At 40.5% G+C, this 22,735-nt stretch overlaps 1 protein-coding gene across 1 annotated transcript in view; it reads right to left on the reverse strand.

Annotated features, from left to right (window-relative positions):
* RREB1 (ras responsive element binding protein 1) overlaps positions 1 to 22,735 on the reverse strand; it is a 133,461-nt gene that overhangs the window by 32,769 nt on the left and 77,957 nt on the right. Inside the window, exons 3-7 of the mRNA XM_089682196.1 lie at positions 20,841 to 20,961; positions 14,743 to 14,859; positions 13,061 to 13,251; positions 9,205 to 9,294; positions 8,451 to 8,614 (exon numbers count right to left, since the gene is read on the reverse strand). Coding sequence (XP_089538322.1) covers positions 8,451 to 8,614; positions 9,205 to 9,294; positions 13,061 to 13,251; positions 14,743 to 14,859; positions 20,841 to 20,961 — 683 coding nt within the window. The remainder of the gene's footprint in view (positions 1 to 8,450; positions 8,615 to 9,204; positions 9,295 to 13,060; positions 13,252 to 14,742; positions 14,860 to 20,840; positions 20,962 to 22,735) is intronic.

A 22,735-nucleotide genomic window follows, 5' to 3' on the forward strand; every position in this document is an offset into this window, starting at 1 on the left:
TGCGCTCCAGATTTCAAGATTCAGTTTCAGTGTGGATTACAATCTATTTGTTCAGCTGTTCAGGACCATTTTTTTGTGACACAAGTGCAGATTATACTGTTCATAGATGTTCAGGGCTGGTTTGGATGCGGTTTTGGGCTGGTTTGGGTGAAGTTTTGTAAGGCTTTTGTGGTTTTGCTGAGGTGGACAGGACGGGGGGAAGAGACCAAACTGTGCTGAAACCTGATCCTGAACTGAAATCCTGTCCACAACTGATGATATGTGCGGCTCAGAAACTGACCATACTGCTCAGAAATTGGACAGGACTCTTTTTCAATTATTCCGCATTGCCAGTGCACTGGACATATGTGAACAGGCACCATAGGAAGCAATGTTAATTTCACATGGTACGCGGATTGGATATGTGTGAACCGGCCTACGTCCAAAGTGCATGAGGTCGAATACTGGACTTAATGTGTAGGGAGATATAGTTACATACAATGTTGCAGTTTATGTGTGGTTTCAAGAAATCTCACCTCCCATAGTGATAAAAGATACTGCAAGTAAAATGTATCTTATATCAATTTTCATATGGCTACACATAAATTTTCCTCCTCCGGGAAAAAAAATCATAAAAAATATAGTATGCATCAAAATGCATAAACAACTTAGGGTACTTGCCAACAGTCCTGATGTATAAACACCAGATATTCCTGGCAGGAGAAACTGGAGAATGGGCTGTATAGCCCCTGCATGTACCTGTAAATATCGTAAATATTTGCACACCACCCCCCATTGACTTCTCCATCACATCCAACAACGCCACCATCAAACCCGCCCCGCAGGCCAGAGTACTTGGTGTCATTCTGGACTCCAACCTATCCTTCCAGCCCCAAGTCCAATCTTTAACAAACTCGTGCAGACTCCACCTCCGCCAACATCACCAAAATACGCACGTTCCTAACCCCAGAAAACACTAAACAGCTCATCCACTCCCTCATCATATTACGACTCGATTACTGTAACTCCCTCCTCACTGGCCTGCCTTGCCGCTGGATATCCCCGCTTCAGTCGATCCTGAATACAGCTGCCTGACTCATTCACCTTTCAAACAGCTCCATTTCCGCCACCCCCCTCTGCCAATCCCTCCACTGGCTTCCGATTGCGCAACGGATCAAATTCAAAATCCTAACACTGACGTACAAAGCTGTCCACCATACTGCCCCGTACTACATCACTGACCTAATATCCAAGTACCACCCAACACGCACACTCCGCTCCTCACAAGACCTCCTTCTCTCTAGTTCCCTGGTCTCCTCCTCCCATGCCCGCCTCCAGGACTTCTCCAGGGTGTCACCCATCCTCTGGAACTCCCTGCCCCAACCCATCAGATTATCACCTACTCTCCTCTCCTTTAGGCGCACCCTGAAAACCCACCTCTTCAGGGAAGCATACCCCACCCCCTGCTAACTTGTCAACCTCCTCCACTCTTCCTACCACTCCATCCCCCACAGCTATCTCCTCCTGTGCTACCATCCCCTCCCTCCTAGATTGTAAGCTCGAAAGAGCAGGGCCCTCAATCCCCTCATGTTTTGCATTGTATTGTTATTGTTCTGTCACATGTTCTGTCCCCCTTTGTAATGTACAGCGCTGAGTGAACTATTGGCACTTTATAAATACTGTATAATAATAATAATAATATAATATTCTTCTAGCAAGAAAACTTGGCCTAAGAGCGCACATGTGTGCAAATACTGACCGGCAACAAATAATTTTTTTTTTTTTATTTTACTGTTCAATACCTAGCACAAATTTACAGACCTGTGTACAGGACCTTTAAAAAAAAACAATACGTTGATTTAAGATCAGTAAATAAAAATGTCTAAATGCCTAATTGCCTAAAAACATGGAGTTTTTTTTAGGCATCACATGTGCAAGGCCTAAAAATGTATATTATAAATTGGCACTTAAAAACATGGGTTTTTACTAAGCAAAGTGTAAGTGGGCCATCTAAATTAGCTAGCAGAGGCCAGTATGTTCTCCATCACAAGGTAAAAGGGGGATTACTAGAGTAGTCACTGGTACTTTAATTAGCTATCCGAGACTAATGAACAATTTACTATAACAGTATAAAGTAATTTTAGCTTATTTGGTTTATCTTTTTTTTCCTATTTGTGAAAAGGAATACAGTATTGTGTATGGTAATAGAAGTACAGGTTAATTCACCTATGAAATGATTTTAAGAATCTCAGAGTAGATCAAAAGTAGCGAGTACAGTCATGCTCCCCCCTTGGGCAACGGTGGGATTGCAAAACCCTGTAATGAGTGATCAGCCTCCAACAGGCCTGAGTGTCATGCATCTTAAAGGATTTCAGGCAGGCAGCAGAAACGGTACACTGCAGTTTGTGAGTCAAGGCAAAATAACAAGGCTGAATCAGCCTCCTACTCACTGCATCCAAGCATGAAAATGTAGAATAAAGCGTACAAATCCCTGTAATGTGGAACTATACCCTTCTTCGCCTGTATAGCAGAATAGGGTCTGTTCACACATTCCTGTGGTTCAGTACATGTTACCACTGCAGATAAACCATAGAACACTAGTACAATGAAGTCACGGGAGGTGCATCACACATTTATGATCGGGTTTCACTTTTGCCCTCATACCTTCTAATCACAATTATGCATACAGTAGTACTACCTTGAATTGGTGCAATATTCCAGCGTAAGAGCAAAAAGGTAAATTGAATGCAATTACATTTATGCAAGTACCAATCAAGGGTTTCTGAGATCACTAAAAGTATTTTCCACTGGCCAAAAGTACAGAGTACTTTTCTGTGTATTACAGCAGGTCTTATCATTCCTCTACAATAGAACACATGGAGAGAATTGTTTTCTATAGGCCTTGATCACACCATACATGTATGCAGATGTGCAGAAAAACACAGCTCAATGGCCATGGTGTGAACAAGCCCTTAAGGGAAAATGGAAGAATTCTGATTGGTTAGCATGAACAACTTATTCAGTTTTGTTGAATCCCTCTATTCAAAAAGCACCTTTCCTTAGTCAAATATAGGAAATGACCTCTTTCTGAGAATGCCTAGCTGCCTGTCGATTATGCTGATCCCCTGACTTTACTACATTCTACACTACTGATCCTGAGTAAGTAAAAGTACAATTTTATTTTCATTTTCCTTGCACGTGATTGGATATTCTTTGCAGAGAGAATTTTTGCCACATTCACTAAGCTAAGGGAAAATTCCCTTGCAAAGTGAACAGCCTATTTGCCTTTAGCAAATCAACCCCAAGTACTGAAGCTAGTATGTCAACATCACAGCAAGACAACGTGTATTTGCATAGCCGGAAGACAGCCATGACAGTTTCTATATTTCTATCTGGACAGATCTTCTTTATGGCTAGTTCACATGTGCAGGCAGGAGGTGGTAAAACCTGGAGGCAGAGCCATGGTTTTACTGGCCCTGACAGCCCACCTGAACAGATATGTAACCACTCAGAGCTGTACACATGCTACAGTTGCGATACTGTGCTTCTTGGACAAAATTACACAGCATGTTCATTTGGTAGACACTACTGCTGCCGAACACAACTCATGCAAATCTATGGGACTGTACTGCAACCCCCCCTGCAATTCATACAATTGTGGTTTGATGGTGCGACATTTACAGGGTTTAATAAGGCGGTGAGAAGGCGACAAAGTGCTTTCTCACTGTCTTGTCAAGAAACCCTAAAAAGTGATCCACTGCGGAACGCTATTCAGAAGGGTGGAAAGAACTGTTGTACATGTAAGCAAATCCTTAAGAACACCCTTTATAATATACTATTATAAACATCTTTAAATAAACAGTTACACTGCTGGTTTAATAATGTCAGTAGCAGGAAAGAACTTATGAGTAAACAAAAGCACCTAGTAATCAAAAACCCAAACACAGCATGCTAAGATACTAAGCCAATAACTCTGCTGGAAAAAAACAAGGAAAATACATATCTGCAGAAAGATTGCAGAACAGCTTGCCAATGAAGCTATTAAAAATGGTGCTTGTCTCCACATGTACAGTAGTAGAGGATGGATGAGACCTGATGTGATACCCAAGCACACACAATGATGCTCCTCTAAATACATCAATACAAAAAAAAAAAAAAAACTCCAGTTGAAGAGACGCAGAGGGGGAGTGAAATAGGATACTGCTCTGTTTGCGAGTTCCAGCCTGCTTAGTAAAACAGGTCAGACAAGTTTTCGCTCACTTTTTTTTTCCTGTGTGTTGTGTGAGCTGAGGTGAAGTCCCAGGCAGTACCTTACAATTGTTAAGAGATGCATGACAACCTGGATGATGAGAACATTACTGCTGATCCCAGCTAAGCCGAAGGTTCACTTTCTATTTTGTTAACACCTCTGATGCTGGTTGTTGGAACATGTATTTGTACAGGTATCAGAACTTTCTGTACTAATCCAGAATACAAAACTTGGAAACAATTCTGTTAAAAAATAAACTGTGCTCCCTCGATGAGAGCTCTACCTTGGAAAAAAACAGGCCCCAAAGTGTTCTCATTTGTATCTGGGCTTAGATCTTGCCTTTTAATCCGCCAAGCAGATTTGACCATACATGCATGTGGAAAAATCTGATACATATCTGTACACAGGTACAGTACAGACTATATCAATTCAACAGATTGATTATACATTTCATAAAGAGAACCCACTGTGCATGGTGTTTTCCATTCAAAACATTTTTTAGTTTATCCAGTAAATTAGAAAACTATTAAATGATTAGCAGTGTAACATAGGCTACATGACCAATTAAAGTCCCACTGATCCCCCTCCTTGGGACTACATGTCGCATAATTCCAAGTATCACCATGGCCACTGTGCATGCCTGCCCAGTCTAGTCCTCCCTGACTGCCTGTACATGTTGGTGCAGTCAGCATAAAATCATTGGCTTGGAGTCTCTCTCTTGGGACTGTGCCTAAGAGGATGGCTCCATAGGACCCTGCAAGGCAATGCAGCCACATGACCACTTACGACCAGGGGCAGTGTTTTTTGGTTCGGCTCAACTAAGAGGAAAAGCAGGCTTAGAGGAGGCACACAAGGTAAGTATTGAGGTCAGCTGATTTAAAATGTTAGGGTTTGTTAACACTTTAATGAATTCTTGGAATTCTTCTGCCCTTCACTTCAATACATTAGATTTGGTCATGTGCTCTCCATCCAATAAAGAAAATGGGGGTTATATACTAAAACTGAGGAGTGAAAAATCTGGTGCAACTCTGCTTAGAAACCAATCAGCTTCTGGGTTTTATTGCCAAAGCTTAATTGAACAAGCTGAAGTTAGATGATTGGCTACCATGACAGCTGCACCAGATTTTGCAGTGTCCAGTTTTTGTAAATCTCCCCCACAGTGTCTAGGCAGAGCCACTGACTGGCCAGCTGTGCCTGAACAATAATCTCCCAAGTCCACATAACAAATACTACATGACCCATGGGATTGGCACTGCAGTGTTGCAGAATTCCAGTATTCAAGAAATGTATTTCAGAGGTCTCTGTAGCATTTTTTAGATTATTGTGTGGTTAGGTGATGTTCAGACAGACCTGTCTGATCAACAGCTGCCTAATCACTGCTCTTCTGCAAAGATCACATTATCAGTTTCAAACACTGGTCAAGTGACTGGCAATGGAGGGCAGAATAATTTAAGGATTCATTTTGAAAGTGTCCAATAGGTTTTTACAGTTACTGAGGGGATTATTACATAAACACATTATTATGCAGACAGTGCAGATTTTCTTGAAGCAACAGAAAAAAACATACCTCTGAAGATGTGCGTGCGCACGTAACGCGTAAGGAGGAGCCTGGACGTCGAGACGCTACGCCGCCGGTGCCACGTGGAGGCCCGGCGGCCACTATTCAAAGTATCAGGGTTAGTTGTCTTGCTGACACATCTGTATGATACCTGCCTGCTTTGAATTGGATATCATTATTGTGAATAAAGCTGCCTTTTATTACATACTTCACTATGGGTGTCCTTCCCTAAAACTCCCTTGAGGAGCTTTTACTTGCAGAACCTTGGTCTTGGAATTCTACATCTAATCGTGTTAAGGAAGATCGGTTGCTGCATCTGCGGAGGAGCGATTCACCATTCCTGTAACCGGATCAGCTTTACTTCCCTCTGGATTGAAGATCCTTGAGTTTTATATACACACTGCGTTTATGTGTCTTACTTCTGGTGAGTGCGTTTTCCAGCCATTTCCACACGGATCACCTATTCTGAATCCACATCAGACACTGGATACGTTTATATGTCATAGACTTTTAGTGGACTACCTTTTTGTCATTTTGTCATTATTTTCAGCGCTGCACTATTTTTATGTTATTGCTTTTAAGTGTATTGGTTGCTTAGAGTGCCTAGCCGCTTTCAGGATTAGCGCTCACTGCTGTTTCTTTTTATTCAACAGAAAAAAACAGTTACATTTATTTTCATGCAATAACCATATTAAAGATCTGCAGAGCAGTAATCACACTGCTGAGTTTATGATACCTATTTCTGTAGTGGTGTGTGTCTTTAGGTATGTAAATATGAAAGAAAGAGGTGAATGTTAAACTATTTTCTTTATAAGCCATTAAAAATAATTATTTACATTCTGAGAGCTAACACATTGACATTTTCAAATCCTGAAAAGACCTGAAGCTATTCAGTTGTCAATATTGCAGTACTAAGATGACTGAATTCACCTGAAATTACCTTTGGAGGAGTTATCAGTGAGCTGAACAAGGCAGCGTTGAAAATTTAGGGGAACAGTTTTAGTAAGCAATATTGTCCATGCAGATGTTAACAAGTCACAAATTCCTCCCATGTCAAGGCGTCAAACAGTGCAATGCAAATTATAAAGAATAAAGGAGTAGCACAGAAATTAGTAGAACTTTGCGTGACATCTAGTATTTCAAGGTTAGCATGCGATGTGATGGTGGAGTCAGCTCTTTAACATTATATTGCCCGTTCTGCCATCTACATACGGTACAGCAAAAAAAAATCAGAACAAAGAATCCTAGACCACTCAGTTCACTGCTGAATGAACTGGCAGAACGGCAGCAATAATGGCAAATAGATTTTTATTTCGATTTGATCAAGCTATTTGATTTGATTTTTTTGACATCACGTATTTTAGTTTTTCTTTTTCACATAAAAAATACAGTATCTCACAGAAGTGAGCACACCCTTCACATTTTTGTAAATATTTTATTATACCTTTTCATGTGACAACACTGAAGAAATGATACTTTGCTAGAATGTAAAGTAGTGAGTGTACAGCTTGTATAACAGTGTAAATTTGCTGTCCCCTCAAAATAACTCAACACACAGCCACTAATGTCTAAACCGCTGGCAACAAAAGTGAGTACACCCCCAGTGAAAATGTCCAAATTGGACACAATTAGCCACTTTCCCTCCCTGATGTTATGTGACTCTTTAGTGTTACAAGGTCTCAGGTGTGAATGAGGAGCAGGTGTGTTAAATTTGGTGTTATCGCTCTCATTCTCTCATATTGGTCACTGGAAGTTCAACATGACACCTCATGGCTAAGAACTCTCTGAGGATCTGAAAAAAAAGAATTGTTGCTCTACGTAAAGATGGCCTAGGCTATAAGAAGATTGCCAAGACCCTGAAACTGAGCTGCAGCACGGTGGCCAAGACCATACAGCAGTTTAACACTGTTATACAAGCTGTACACTCACTCCTTTACATTGTAGGAAAGTGTCATTTCTTCAGTGTTGTCACATGAAAAGATATAATAAAATATTTACAAAAATGTGAGGGGTGGACTCACTTCTGTGAGATACTGTAAATCAACACACATTATTCAAATTCCTATTTAATTATTATTCAATTGACTTCAAGGCTCAATTAGTAAAAAATCCAACAAACAAAATCATTCAATCCACTATAAATGTGTGAGTGGGCACCTTGAGCTGCCTACATGGGTTACAATATGCTTGTACAATCCTCTTTAGACTGACCAGCAATTATGTGATGGAGTAGCTTAACTATCTATTTTATTGATATATTGGATCCACACTTGCACTGTACAGCTGTGGGTAAATCTAAAAGGAGAATATACAATCAGACTGGAATGTGTGGCCAGCTGGAAATGTTTTACTATTAGATGTGGCTAGTTCATTCTGGGATCTTTGCCCTTCCCTTTTATTACATAGCTGCTAGACAAACAGGATCGTGTTCATTTTGGCACTTATATAAGACACATTGGCACTCCCAGGTAATCCTTGCTCATTTCTTTGCAGCTTTACAACCAAAATCAAGTAGTCAAATCATGTTTGGCAGTTAAGCCCGAGTACTGGATTACATTTGAAACCAGCCAAAGAGCTTCCCAGGATGTAACTAAAAGGATACACAGCTCTAGTGTGCCTGTACAGTTATTCTATCACACGTCCTTCATCACGTCTGCCACTCACCTGTGCATGTTCCCATTAGTAGTGAAGGACTGCCCACACATTGAGCATCTGTAAGGCCTCTCTCCAGAGTGGACAAGCATGTGGCGGTCAAGAGAGCTTGCAGAGCTTAGAGCTTTCCCACATATACTACAGCTGTGGTCTGTGCCTCCAGTGTCAGTGTTGTGCTGTATGAGCAAAAAAATAAAATAAAAACAAAAATCAGTCTATTTTATACTACAGCTTTGTTTTATAGTAAAATAAACATGCACAAAAGAAATGCCCATCCAGATAGTATTTAAATCAGAAATGGTATTTTTCAGCATAAAAACTGAGCTGTGTGAGTGTGATGTACTTTTACATTGGCTGGTCAAAGACTGAGAGTCAAATGTACAGGGCTGTGTAAAACAACCTGTATACACCATGCTAAAAACAAAAAGCCTACTGCACACACAGCAGACTTTACATGAACATATCATCCCTGGTCCAATAATGTAGTCCAGGAAGTGGATGCCTGGACAAAATGACACCAGATATCTGGTGGAACAGATAGGTGAAAGCACTTTCAGAGGGAGAATTGTGATCGCTATAAAAAGGAATTATTAATCAATCTAGCATGCAAGTACAGAATGAAACGTGAAAGAATAAACTGGATGCAACTGCAAAAGGTTTTATTAATTTTCTTTTAGAATAGCTATACAAAACACACATTTGCTTTTCATAAGCTAAATGCTCTGTATATATGGTGCTGTTTATGGCAGAAGTGGTGGCACAGTACCTGACGAATGTGCATAGTAAGCTGATGCTGGGAATTGCAGAGTTTTTCACACAGTGGGCATGTGTATGAGGACTTCTCCTCCTTAGATTCCTGATAAAAAAATGACAGCAATTAAAAAAAACCATTGATAGCAAAAACATACAAAAAGCAATGCTGATTAGTAGATTGAAAATCTGCTGAATAAGAACACATTTAAAAAATAATTTGGTAATAACATTGGTGGTAATTTATGTTGTGATGAAGATGGCTTGCTAACAGAAACAGATATTTTAGTTTATTATCGGTAAGGATGGCCACAGACGAGCTAATGCCTCACCAGGACATCAGCCAGAAATGCAATCACCAAGAACAGGCATTTTTAAAGCCTCACAAATGCATGGCAATGCTCTATACTAAATATGTCCATTATGCAGCTGACACTGTAGTTCAGGTGGTAGCATTGGGGTTGATTTACTAAAGGCAAATAGACTGTGCACTTTGCAAAGGGCAGTTGCACTCTGCTTAATAAATGAGCAGAAGCTCTGCTGACTTCCATCATCCAATCATGTACAAGCAAAAATGTGGTTTTATTTTTTTTTTCCTTGCACGAGATTGGGTGTTCTATGCAAAGAGAAGCGTACCTCATTTACTAAGCTCTGGAGCAATTGCACTTGCAAAGTGCACATACTATTTGCCTTTAGTAAATCAACCCCATTGCGTCATGCTAAATCCTATCTAGGATGTCGCATTCAGATGACTTTACCACTCCTCAAATGCCTTTATTCATGTCAATGCGTTACAAATGCTTCACAAACATGCTTATGACACTTGTATCACATATGAGATGTGTTAAAAAAAGTGTTACTAGTCGAGATGATGGAACAAAAATACATATGATAGAAAACCAACACAGAGGAAGCAAGCATTATTTCATGTGATGCAACTGCATCAAAAACATAAATAATGCATCTTAGTGCAATAAGCCTGTTAATGGGTGCCAATGATATCTAAAATGTCGAACACATCTAAACTGCTTTATAGGACATCTTTATTGAAAACAATGTAGAAGCTGTCATTGTCATTGCTTTTGAAAATGTAATTTGCCTGGTTGTCTCTCAAAATACTAAAGTCATTTGGTCAGCATAGCAGCCAGGCAAACAGCACTTTCAATTCCAGGGGTCAGCAATGGCATCCTTCATATTTCCTTCAGTACAGGTTTCCTTGAAGAAAGTTTTACATGCAAAGGTAAAAGCTGGTAACTGATAGTGCAAGTCCTGGCAGCTAAATATTCATTTTTGTACTGTCTACTTGGCCAGTCGGTAGGATGTTGCACACAAGGTCATATTTTTAACCTGCACAAAGCCTTTTCCTTCTCCCAGCCATCCAGAGCCGGCTGTGAAACACTGCCTCCCAGTGGAAGCATTCCTGTGAAACAGCAATTTATGTGTCTTTATAGTTAAAATAAAACTACCAGTTCTACTAAAATATTGGTCTGGCATGTGAAGCCTTGTGTAAGAATAGCCATAACTGACAAAAGTTTACAAAACTTTTATGAACAAAATAAATTAAGTTTTGGAAGGAATATATGGATAACATTTGGAGAGAAAGATCTATTTTCAGCAGGATAAATAATCATTTTACTTTTCTGCACATATTTCCTGGCCAGATTTATCTATGTATGCGATGGATTTTCCTTTACATCAGCATATTAGCTAAAGACAGAGCAATTACTGGCTCACCTTGAAGTGAAGAATGGCACATAATCTAGGCCATTGCAGCAGATGGCTGTTTACACAGGAGTTTATCATTAACAGAGGACCAAACTTTCTCTAATACCAGCACAGGGAAAAAATGATGGGAGATGCTAGTGTTACTACAGCAGGTTCTGGTACAAGAAAATGGCAGAGGAGCAGGAAGGAAAAGGTGCTTTTATGCCATTGCACAGATACAACAGATAAATCAAACAGAATTTAGAGGGGAAAAAACAGCCACACTGAGTGCTCACATGCTTTTATTTATTTATTAACCACTTCCCGACCGGACGGTGGCAGTGCAGAGTCGGGTGGCCGTTTATAAACGGCCTCCCCGCACCCTGCTTGTGCGCGCTCCCACGGAGCACGCAGCACCACGATCCGGTGCCCGCTGTGTCCTCCGGACACAGTGAAACACCGATCGTCGGACGGGACCTCTGTACGAGGTCCCGATCATGTGATCACTGATTGGCCAATCAGTGATCACATGCAAAGTAGTAAGCAAGATGTCACTTGTGACATCATTGCTTACTATGTGTGAAATCTGTGAATGATCACAGAGGTCACATGGTACAAGGCTATTCACAACAGCCTTCTACCATGTGACAAGCTGTGACCAATCACAGCTTACTCAGTACTTCTCAATGAGTGCAAGAATGCACACAGAGAGAAAGAGAAATGATTGCTTTTACATCCTATATGGGTGTAAAAGCAATCAGTGTAAAAAAAAAAAATCTTCATCACCCCCCACAAGTAGTAGTGTGTCACCATGGTGACACTGTACTGCTAGGGTGACAGTATGTAAAAAAATAAAAATAAAAATAAAAAATAATAATACAAAAAAATTAAATAAAAAAATGTTTAAAAATTATAATTTTTGGTTATAAACTAATTTGGATTTTTTTTTTTTTACTAAAAAGATAACAGAATAAATTTTGGCAAAGATTTATGATGAAATATTATTTATTTGCTAAATTTTATTATTTTAAATGTTTTAAATGTTTGGACCTTTTCATTTACATAGCAAAAAAAATAAAAATCCCAGTGGTGAATAAATACCACCAAAATAAAGCTTTATCTGTCTCAAAAAAATGGTAAAAAATTCATTTGGGTACAGTGTTGCATGACCGCGCAATTGTCATTCAAAGTGTGATGGCGCTGAAAGCTGAAAATTGCCCTGGTCAGGAAGGGGGTAAAAGTGTCCGGTCTGGAAGTGGTTAAAAAAGGAACAAAATTTAGATTCCATTGACGTGTTTGACAGATACCCTTAAATGACCCATTCTTGTATTATTAATGCATCTGATAATTGTGTTATGTTTTGTATCATCAGCTGACTTGTGTCCATACACTTCCATGATTATAACAACTGATAATCTTCCAGTGTATGGTGTTAGACTCCTACAGCTGATCAGATTTACTATAAATGTATCTACAATATTGTATCAGAACAGAGATACTAGCTAGTCAAATCTCTGCTTTAAAACCATTAGCCTCATGCACACAGGACTTGTTTAATCCTCCTAGAAGCCAGCAGCGTTTTTGCAGAAAAACACACCCGTCTAATGTTTTACAAGCGTTTAGGCACATTTACATGCGTCAAGCACTTGGGTGTTAATTTATTTCATTGGCCAGACTAAAGAATCTATTCTGGCCATTGAAATGAATTATCGCTAAAGCCCTAAAACGCACGTCAGGCCATTTTTAGACACGTTTACACGTGTTTTCTTTGCTCAAACTCTGCTGAACAAAGCTACATCCGGGGCTGTAGCCATGAAAATTTTGTGCTAATGTTTACATTCATACATGGACCCTATGGGCTGCTGGTCAGGCAGACATGTAAGCAACAACAATTTGTAACTAGCGGCAGGACTGCCATTAGTGTGCTTACACATTGTCCCTACAGCACAAACAAGACATGTGCAGAGCATATGAACATCTTTTCACACAGGATCTTGCAGGCAGCAAATCCATACAGCAGTGTGAATGAGACCTTATAGGTACAACACTTTTTTATGACTATAGAGAGCAACATGATCATCTTGTAGGCTGATGCTACAGACAGTTTACGCAGACAGTGTTGTGCATTTGACAAGATGTGATTGATAGGTTTGGCAAACCTTCCCTACCTGATTTCTTCTGCCAATTCGGTTTGTAGGTGGACATTTCCCTGGTGATTTAGTGTTCTGAAGATTCCCCCCATTTTCTACAACATGTGCTGTGCTCATCACTGCTGACATCATGGCGTTTACAGATGACAGGTCGTTCACCTCAGATCCATTGAGAAGGCTGGTTGGTTTCACGGGATCTTTTACAGAGGCTATAAAAAAAGACCAGCACTCAGATATTAAAATCATCCTGTTGCTACAATGCTTACTAAAAACAAAATTGAACATCTTATTTAGTGTCCCACATTTTTAATACCAAATAAACAACCGTATTTATTAAGTATTCAAACTAGTACAACAGAAATATCACCGGCCCTCTAAATCCATCCCACTTATTGATCTCTGGGGATGAACTGATTAAATGTTTTTAAAACACTTTTTTCAAGAGATTCCAGTGGCAGAGAGATCCTCCAACTATCCCTGCCTAGCCATAAACAGGCATGTGTGGGCAATCGTAGCATGAAGATGATCTGTTGGCTGTAAAATCCCATCCACACTTCCAACATCCCTCTTAAATACATGGGTGTCCTATGTTTTAGTAGGAAAGAGCTAACAGAACAGATGACAAAAATAAATTCAAAATTTATGTATGCATTACAACATAGGAGGTCCAAAATCATATTCAACTTGGGGAAAACAAATTTAATAACTTTACTTTTCTCAAGGCCTAGGGGACCAGGTGTAGTATTCTGAAAAATTACCCTCTTCAGAAACCCATTACAAGTCTGCAGGGCTGACGTAGGCAGTTGCTGGTTCAGTCGACTCATTTTACCCCCTTTTAGTCTGTTATAATCTTTCATTTCATCTGAGTTATAGTATGTAGATGTCCAAGAGCAGCTGGAGGAGCATGCAAAATGTGACGGCCATCAGCAACCACTCTCAGCTGCCTCAAACCCAAACGTGATTGGCCGACTCATCAGAACTTTATATTTGGGGGTGGGTCGGGGAATATCAGAAATGAGGCAGGATTTGTAAGCAGCCTAAATTTTTCCTCATTGGTGTTGTTGGGTAATGGTTCCATGGGCTTGAGATGGTCTCATCCGATAACTGTTGCTTTAGGGCCTGGATTTTATTCACTTGTGTTTTACTTTCAAATAAGAATCTATGGTAATGCAAAAACCCACTTAAAGCAGATGAAATGCAGGTCAGAAGGTGTTCAACTGCAGGTCAAATGCAGCTGTCAATGAATTCTCAAAGTTCTCATAAGCACCTCAAACTAAGGTCATCGACACAGACCCCAAAAACTGAGCTTCTTGTGGATATTTTGTTGATGCTGGTTCATGGGCAGCCCAATAAAATAAATGCTTGTAAACATACTTCACGGGTGTGAATAGGGTCAATATGTAGATGCCGTTTTTACTGGGGATGGAGAGGTGACCAAGGAAGCAGAGCTTCAGAAGCCATTTTTCCTTATAGCCACCTATCTATCAGATGGCTTAGCAAATTAGGGTATGGGACCTACAACTGATTTTTTTTTTAGATAATGTTTGCTTTTAATACAGACCACATTTAACAAGAATTAAAAAAAAAAAAATCACTTGTAACTTGAAAAGTGGATAGCAAAAGTGTATGCACAAAACTGAATTGGGCAGATATGTAGAGGCCAAAGGAACATGCTGACTTATTTCACAGGAATACGTTACCTCCTTTCTCATTAGCTGTGAGTTCAGTTATGGTTTGAATGTCTTGTCTAACACTGCTATCTGTCATGATGGTGGCAGAGACACTGTATCTTGAGTCAGCAGCAGCTCTCTCTAACACTGCAAATGAAAACATGCATGTCAGTGTGGTAGGAAGTGACTTGAAAACAACAGGCATTATTTGAATGATTTACATAAACATACCATTGCACATTGACGAAAGAATATGATCATATTACCAGGCTGGAGGAAAACACAGGTCTGTATTGTCAAGCTAAGGTAAGATTTAGGCTACATTCGATGTCACGCAGTGCAATCAGAGGGGTACATTGTAGGCATGCCTCACTGCTGTGAAACATGTTTTACTGGAAACTGCACCAAAGATGAAGCATGCAAAGATACGCTTCTGTAGTGTGAGATCGTAGACGAACAATGATCAGCTTTAACAAGCCTGCAAAGACATATGACCTGACCTTCACTTTGCAATTAAAGAAGTCTCACTGGAAGAACAACTTTTGTTTCTCCTGTTTCCCAGGGGATGAAATCATTTGTCCAATTCTGATAGGTGCCTTGGATGCTGAACTAGTGTGGTCAGCAGTGCACCACTCTGCACTGTCTGATGCTGCTCATAAAGAGAGGAATACCAAATGAGGTCTGACCAGGACTGACAACTCATGGGGCCCCCGGGCAATAGGGGATCATGGGGCCCGTGTCCTCGCCCACACTCAAACCACACCCAAAAAAGCCTACGAAAGGTACCAGGGGCATCTCATGGGGCCCCCTAATGACCCAGGGAACTTGGGCACTGCCTGAGTTCCCAAATGGTCAGTCCGCCCCTGGGTCTGACTGACAACAAGGAGCGGGGGCAATTACAGTGGTCGTCTCTGGCAGCAGGCACATGCTTGAGACACGCACTGCCATTTACAATAAAACAAGCCACCAGCTAGTTTTTCATTGTGATCTCTGTCCACAGCCCGCATTCTCAGCACATGCCACATCTACTAGCAGGACAGACGTGCTGTGTGGGCTTCTGCATGGGAAGAATGAAGAGGTGGCAATGTGCTGTTAGATACTCATAAATTGGGCTTTAGCCTGGGGTGGAGCTGACAACCAGTAAAACAGAAAGAAAGAGTCTTTTTATTCCCGAAAGAAATGATGCTTCTGAACAGGACAAAGTGCTACATACACTCTGTCCCCTGGAGCAAGGGTCTCCAAACTGTGGCCCTCCAGCTGTTGAAGTACTACAAGTCCCATCATGCCTCTGACTCTGGGAGTCTTGCAAGGCCTCATGGGACAAAATGCTGGTGATACTTCTTTAACTGAACAAAAATGCTCTTTAAAGCAGAACAATGAGTGCACTGGAGTTTTATTCTTCAATCCACGGTTTGGTACTTTGGTGCAAATACAGGTGTAATAGTCTTAAGTCAAGAGTTGCCAACAGCTGCTCATTTCCAGAACCAGTCCCAAGGTTTCGAAATTTGCCTCTGGAGATTTTATCCCACCTCTTGCTACTGGAAAGCTGCAGTGGAAAATCCTTATAGTTTGCATGCTGTATACACTCTTACCATCTATTCAGACAGTCTTGACTTTTTTAAATGAAACATCACTCACGAGGTACAATGGGTTTTTTTTTATTTTAGGTCCTTAGTTACATTACTTACACAGGCAGATTGCTCATTTTAAATTGGAAACTATTCTGACAAAAAAAACACATGATCTATATTACGTCCAGCATGTGATATTTCAGTTTGTGGGGAAAAAAACTCTAATGTAAAAAGTGTGTGAAGCTCTGCAATGATAACTACAAGGAATCAGCAACTCAACGTTCATCGGAGTTTTGTCACCGCTTTAAAAACATAACATCAGGAAACAAGAGGATGCAGGGAGGGCCACGATCGTTGGGAGGAGGGAGAAGGGAAGTAGCGGCTGACTAACTGCAGTCACAGCTCTGAGTCATGTAGACGATGAAACCAAAGCACACGCATATATGCAGCACAATACATTTGGCCTATGGAGCCCCAGCCATCTCCCACTGGAATGAAGTGTGCTACTCATGAGCTCTCCCTCTGGAACAGATGGGAAGAAGAAGCATGCACAGTTCAGAATGTACAGGAAGGAGGGAAACCAGGATGTGCAGCATAAGGAATGTAACTGGAAGCCAGAGTAAACCCATTGCTGCCAATGTTACTGCCTACCCCTGCTAGCAATGGGTTAATATTCTGGGCAAATTATCACATATAAGTCAAGCAAGTCAGTGAAGCAGTGCAATGATCAAACATCCTGGTTTTCCATGGACAAGAGTGCCAATTAACCCAGAAGCGATGACACCAAGTCTTTTGTTAGCCTTTACAGACTTGTTTTTTTTTTTTTTAAACAGTTGACAAAGGTGTCTTTCTACTTTACTGCATAACTGTTTAGTGAAAGGTTAACACTTTATAGGACAGAGAATGCTTTAAGCTTACATTAAAACATATATCCTATTAACATGGGCCCTTATTCGATAAAGAGTGCCAAGTCTTGATGGAAACCTGTACTCAGGTCAGATTTACTTAACTTGTACCAGGAACCCAAAGGCGGTACCAGTTCTTATCTTTATTGTACATCCTCAAGGTACTGATCTGTAGTTGGAGCCCCCAAAACCTGTTTTTTTCAGATAGAAGACATGCCCCGCTTCCACTGCCACTATTCAGCACTTGCTGCAGAACTAGTCAAATGGTGGCTATTAGGGGACATTCTTAGTCCTAGTAGGCAATTGCCATACGGGGACCGATACGGTCATGCATGGCTCTACGCATATACCGACCTTCACAAAGTCAAGACCCTACAGTAGTGGGTTAGGGCAACAGGAAAACATCAGAATGAGAAGGCATTTCTACAATGCCCAGCATAGGCTTAATGACAGAGATTAAACCATGTGTGGCTACCCGGAGTGTTAGTTAAGTAAATGTGTACTGATCACTAATTTGCTTTTAAAGCTGATGCTAACCACAGTGACCCACAATAATGGGTCAGAGCAGAATTCACTATAAAATTACTGGTAATAAAAGAAAAATTCAGCTTTGGAACATGTTACATGTTTCAGCTCCTGCACCTTCTCTCCCCGCTCCCTCCACTCCCTGTGACAACATGCAGACAGGGGACTGTTCCTTTCAACCACGCTTGCTGTCATTTTTTTTAAAGTAGCGCGGCTGTGCAGGGCTCCATCCACACAGCCACATCATTCAGTTACAGTTTCCTGTGAATTAATATACTACAAATACTGTCAGCCACCACGGCAGACATAGCTGTGGTTTGAATGAACTGCGGGTGCACTGATCAGCATGTCCGTAGTTCATTCACACTGGCTACAGCTCTGCAACGACAGCCTGTACAGAGGTACGGACAACAGAATTGTAGGCAATGTATGTGGGAGCCTGACACTGCACCTGTGATCTACTGATCGGGAGTGCAATGCACATTTTTTACCTGCAAAAAAAAATGCACATTTTTTTTATAAAGGTGAACTTGGCCTTTAAGCATGAGCAATTACAAAATTATATCCCTGACTATAGTGACCCACTATAATAAAATACACGTTAACACACACAGCTATGCAAAACCACACAAGCAAATATTCACGCTAATATTACCCCTAGATGATTTAATTACAGTGAGGGTAAGGTGATTTTAAATGTAAAAGAACAACAATTTTTAGTTTATATCCGATGAGGAACAAGTCAGATACCAAACACCATTAAATGTAGAACCAGTGACAGACACAATGATCCTCCTGACAGAAGAAAGGAAAATAAGCATTTTGAAAAGTTCTCTACAAATGCTAAGGTTACCATACATGGTTCAAAGTTCAGCCATTTCCTGCTAAGCCATCTAAAATTTGAGCTGTAGGTGGCCCTGCTGCCATCACCCAGCCTGACAAAAGTCGATTTTTCTATAGACTTCGAAGGAGCCAGGTAGAAAATTGTCAAAAAAACAGTGGCTGCATCCAATCAGAAGCTATTCAGGTATCCTGATATCCACGGGTGCCAGCTGGCAGGAGAGATGCTTTAGCTAGGATGGAGAATTCTATCAGATCTATATGTATATGGCTAGTCTCAGGTTGTGCAAAGATTTTCCAGCATGTAGGATTATCTCAGAGTAGTAATTAGCACTTCCAATGACTTGTTCTTACTATTCTGTTAACCCTTAACATGTACTTCCACTTGTGTTGGGAAAAGATCAGTAACATTACAAGGATGTTACAAATCATTATTGCAGAATTCTATCTCCTGCTGTTTAGCAGAAACCTAATTTTCCCCCAAGTCCAGCTTCCTGTTTGCTAAGTAGGAGGGTCTGCCTATCATTGACAAATAATCAGTTCCAGTGTGGCAATAGGAGTAGATCTAATGGAAAAAAAACAGTAAGCCAATCACATGAAGAGGAAATGAGACAGCTGGTCTTTTTCAATTTTTTCAGTTTATAAGTGATATAACTAATGGGATGGTGGGCAAGATATACCTTTTTTCTGAAGACACAAAGGTGTTCAATAAGGTTGATATCCCTGGAGGTATCTATAACATAGAATATGATTTGACATTGCTAGAAAATTGGTCAAAGCAATAGAAACTGCAGTATGATGCTTCTAAATGTGCATAAACAATGCACCTAGTGAAAATGAATGCTTTGATTTGAGTACAAAATTGGAGGTACAGTGTTGGCAAGTACTACAGAGAAAAAAAGATTTGAGGATACAGTAATACCTCGGTTTACAAACGCCTCGGTTAATGTAATATTCAGTTTATGAATGAAAAGCCATTGAAAATAATGCCTCGGTTTACAATTTTTTTATGAATGTTTTTCACAATACTAAGTGTATGTCGGTGCCGATTTTTAAATGCAAGTGCCTGCTTTTTTTTTCTTCTTTATACCTCACAGAATTAGCTGTCACTTTCCCCGGAGTTAACAGAAACTTTGTTTCTTTTAAAAAACTAAAAGAAACATTGTTTCTCTTAACTCGGGAAATAAACAAAAAGAACAAACTTTTTTAGCTGGGGGGGAAAGGGACAGCTGAATTTCTGAGCTATAGCAAAGAAAAAAAAAACGGTAAATTACATTTAAAAACCGGCACCATAATAAATAAAACAACGGCTTGGGGTCCCCCCTTCCATCCATACCAAGCCTTTCGGGTCTGGTATGGATTAAAATTAAAAAAAAAAAAATGGTGTGGGGGTCCCTCAAAATCCATACCAGACCCTTATCCAAGCATGCAGCCAGGAAAGGGGGGCATTGTGATTGACGTTGGATCTACTGCGGGGCACATTCTTTTAGTTTTTTCTTTTAATAAAGGACTTGTCAAAGACCGTGTCCTGTCTTTTTTGGTAGGTGCTGTCACTTGTTATTCAAGACCTATTCAAGTAAATGGGGCCACTCTGCAAGTGCCCCGCAACTGCTTGAAAGCAACACACCGCTGCCTTTTGAACTCCTTGTTTGCCCTGTTTTCTGTATTGCACAAGGTTGCAGGGCACTTGCACAGTGGTCTCATTCACTTGAATGGGTCATTCTTGGCAGGTGCTACACCCACCAACCATGACAGGGTGTAGGAGCTAGCACTACAGAGGGGACCTCAACTTATGTGGCTCTTGCTCCCTACTACAGCTCCAACTTTACAAGTTGTCCTTCTGCATTGCACTCTGTTTGATTGGATGGCGGGTCAGCAAGCCCTAACCGTGTTCTACCAGTGACCTGACCAAAATCAACTGGTTACTAACACCCGCTTTACAGAATACTAGCCTGTGAAACCTGAATGACATAACCTTTCACAGTAATTCAACTGAAAAGCTTTTGTACATAACTGTAGATACTCATTCTGGCTCTTAAACAGGGAACACCCACTTCACAGTCCATCATCTGTGTATGTGTCATTTTTTAAGCATGCAAAGTTGCTTGGACCGGTTAATCTTTTATATATAGAGACAGATAAATTCTTTTCAGGTGACAGGCTACAGAGTGTGAAACCATTGGATGAGGCACTGGATAGTGATGTTCTTGAATGAGAAAAGCGTGTAAAAAGAAGAAGATGACATCATGGCTGAAGGAAGTTCCACAGGAAGTATTTGCCAACTGACCTTCAACTACCAGGCTGCTCCCTGGCTGCTGGAAAGGCTGAAACTGGCAGGGCCCGGTCGAAAAGCTAGCTGGCAGCATCCCTTCAATTCCTCCTCCAGCTGGGCACCAATACACTGCAGTCTGATGGAGAAAAGACACAGGATATGCATTTAATCCATATGCTATAGCAAAAAACTAGAAAATATTATACAGGGTATGGATATATTCAATTCTAACCTATCAGGACTCTATAGAAAACAATGAAAACATTTTTTTTTCCATTTAAGTTATACTTTTGTCAGTAAATTGTACCACAGTTCACATTTTGGAATAAAGTGACGTCTCGTTAAACCTGTAAATAATACAATCACATATACCAGTTTACATATATGAATGTTGTTGCTATATTAGCACATGGCAGGCTGTCTTTTCTTTAATTTCCTTATACCATCTTGTATACATATTTGACAAAGATAATCTAAATGAATATACCTTACTGTATTTTGACCTTTCATTAAATTTATGGCCTTACTGTAGGGGAGGTTTTGTGTTTCATATTCTGGAAGCAGCTGCATCTAGGACATGAATTAAGGGGAAATCTACTTAAAGGGTACGTTCACCTCTGGAACATGTTACATGTTCCACCCATTTTTAGGCGGGGAAACTCCTGTACTATCTGTCAGATTTGAAAACAGCACAGCCATGCGGGGCTCTGCCCACACGGCCGAATCACTCATTCCCAGTGTTCTGTAAATGAGTGCCTACAAGTCCCGACAGCCTTAGCGGCTGTGGGCTTGTAGTTTTCAATGAACTACAATGGCTCTGTGAAGTGCTGTGGTAGTTCACTGAAGCTTCCTGTCAGTATATCTGCTTGCTGGTATATCCCGTACGGCAAGCAGATATTCTGACAGGTCTGCAGGAGACCTGCATGGCATCAGCGATCTACTGATCGCTGGTGCAATGCTTTCCAGGCTCCTTTGGACAAAACTAATAAATGCACATTGTTTTACCTGCAAAAAAATGTGCATTTATTATTTTTTGTCCAAAAGGTGAACTTATCCTTTAAAGTGGATGTGGTCACATGGATGCTCAAGGTTTTCTACCTTCATGCATTCTATGCATGAAGGTAAAAAACCTTCTGTGTGCAGCAAACCCTGCAAAACCATGGCACAGAGCAGGTAACTATAACATGTTTTTTTTTTTTTTGTAATTGTCTGTAATCTCACTTTAATAAGGACATCCACAGCAATAAAAACTTTACAGGGATACTAACAAATATTTGCTCTATTATACTCCTGGTTCCATTCTTCCAGTCCAGAGATCTTTAGGTCTAAGGACCCATTCACACCAGGGTCTTCTGTTGCAGTGTGTTAATATGTGTTGCATTACAGCAGTCCATAAGTTTGAATTGGGCTGGCTGTATTTTTGCTAGTGCACAGTGTTACCACACGTCCTAGTGTTCTGTAACACAGGTGTCTTGTGATGGTACGCTAAAGTTCCATAAAGTAAACGGCATTGCAAAGCACCAAAACACATAGGGGTTGATTTACTCAAACTGCAGCATGCAAAATCTGGTGCTGATGTGCACAGAAACCAATCAGCTTACAGTTCATTGCAAAGCTGATAAACAAGCTGATGTCAGAACCCGATTGGCTACCATGCACAGCTGCACCAGATTTTGTACTCTCCACTTTTAGTAAATCAACCCCATAGTGCGCATTACCAAATAACAGTGAAGTGAATGGGCCAAAAAACTAGGGCTACACTGGAGATTAAATCTCTTTGCTAGCAAGATGCTTAACTACTCATTGGCAGTCAATTCACGTGCAGCAAACTGAAATCAATAGTCTGCTAAAGAGATGACTGCCAACAAGTAGCTATATTTCTCAGTAGCAATGAGATTTAATCACCAGTT

The sequence above is a fragment of the Staurois parvus genome, unplaced genomic scaffold (assembly GCF_062004578.1).
Source record: "Staurois parvus isolate SC_StPar_1 unplaced genomic scaffold, SC_StPar_1.0 ptg000287l, whole genome shotgun sequence".
Classification (NCBI taxonomy): Eukaryota; Metazoa; Chordata; class Amphibia; order Anura; family Ranidae; genus Staurois; species Staurois parvus.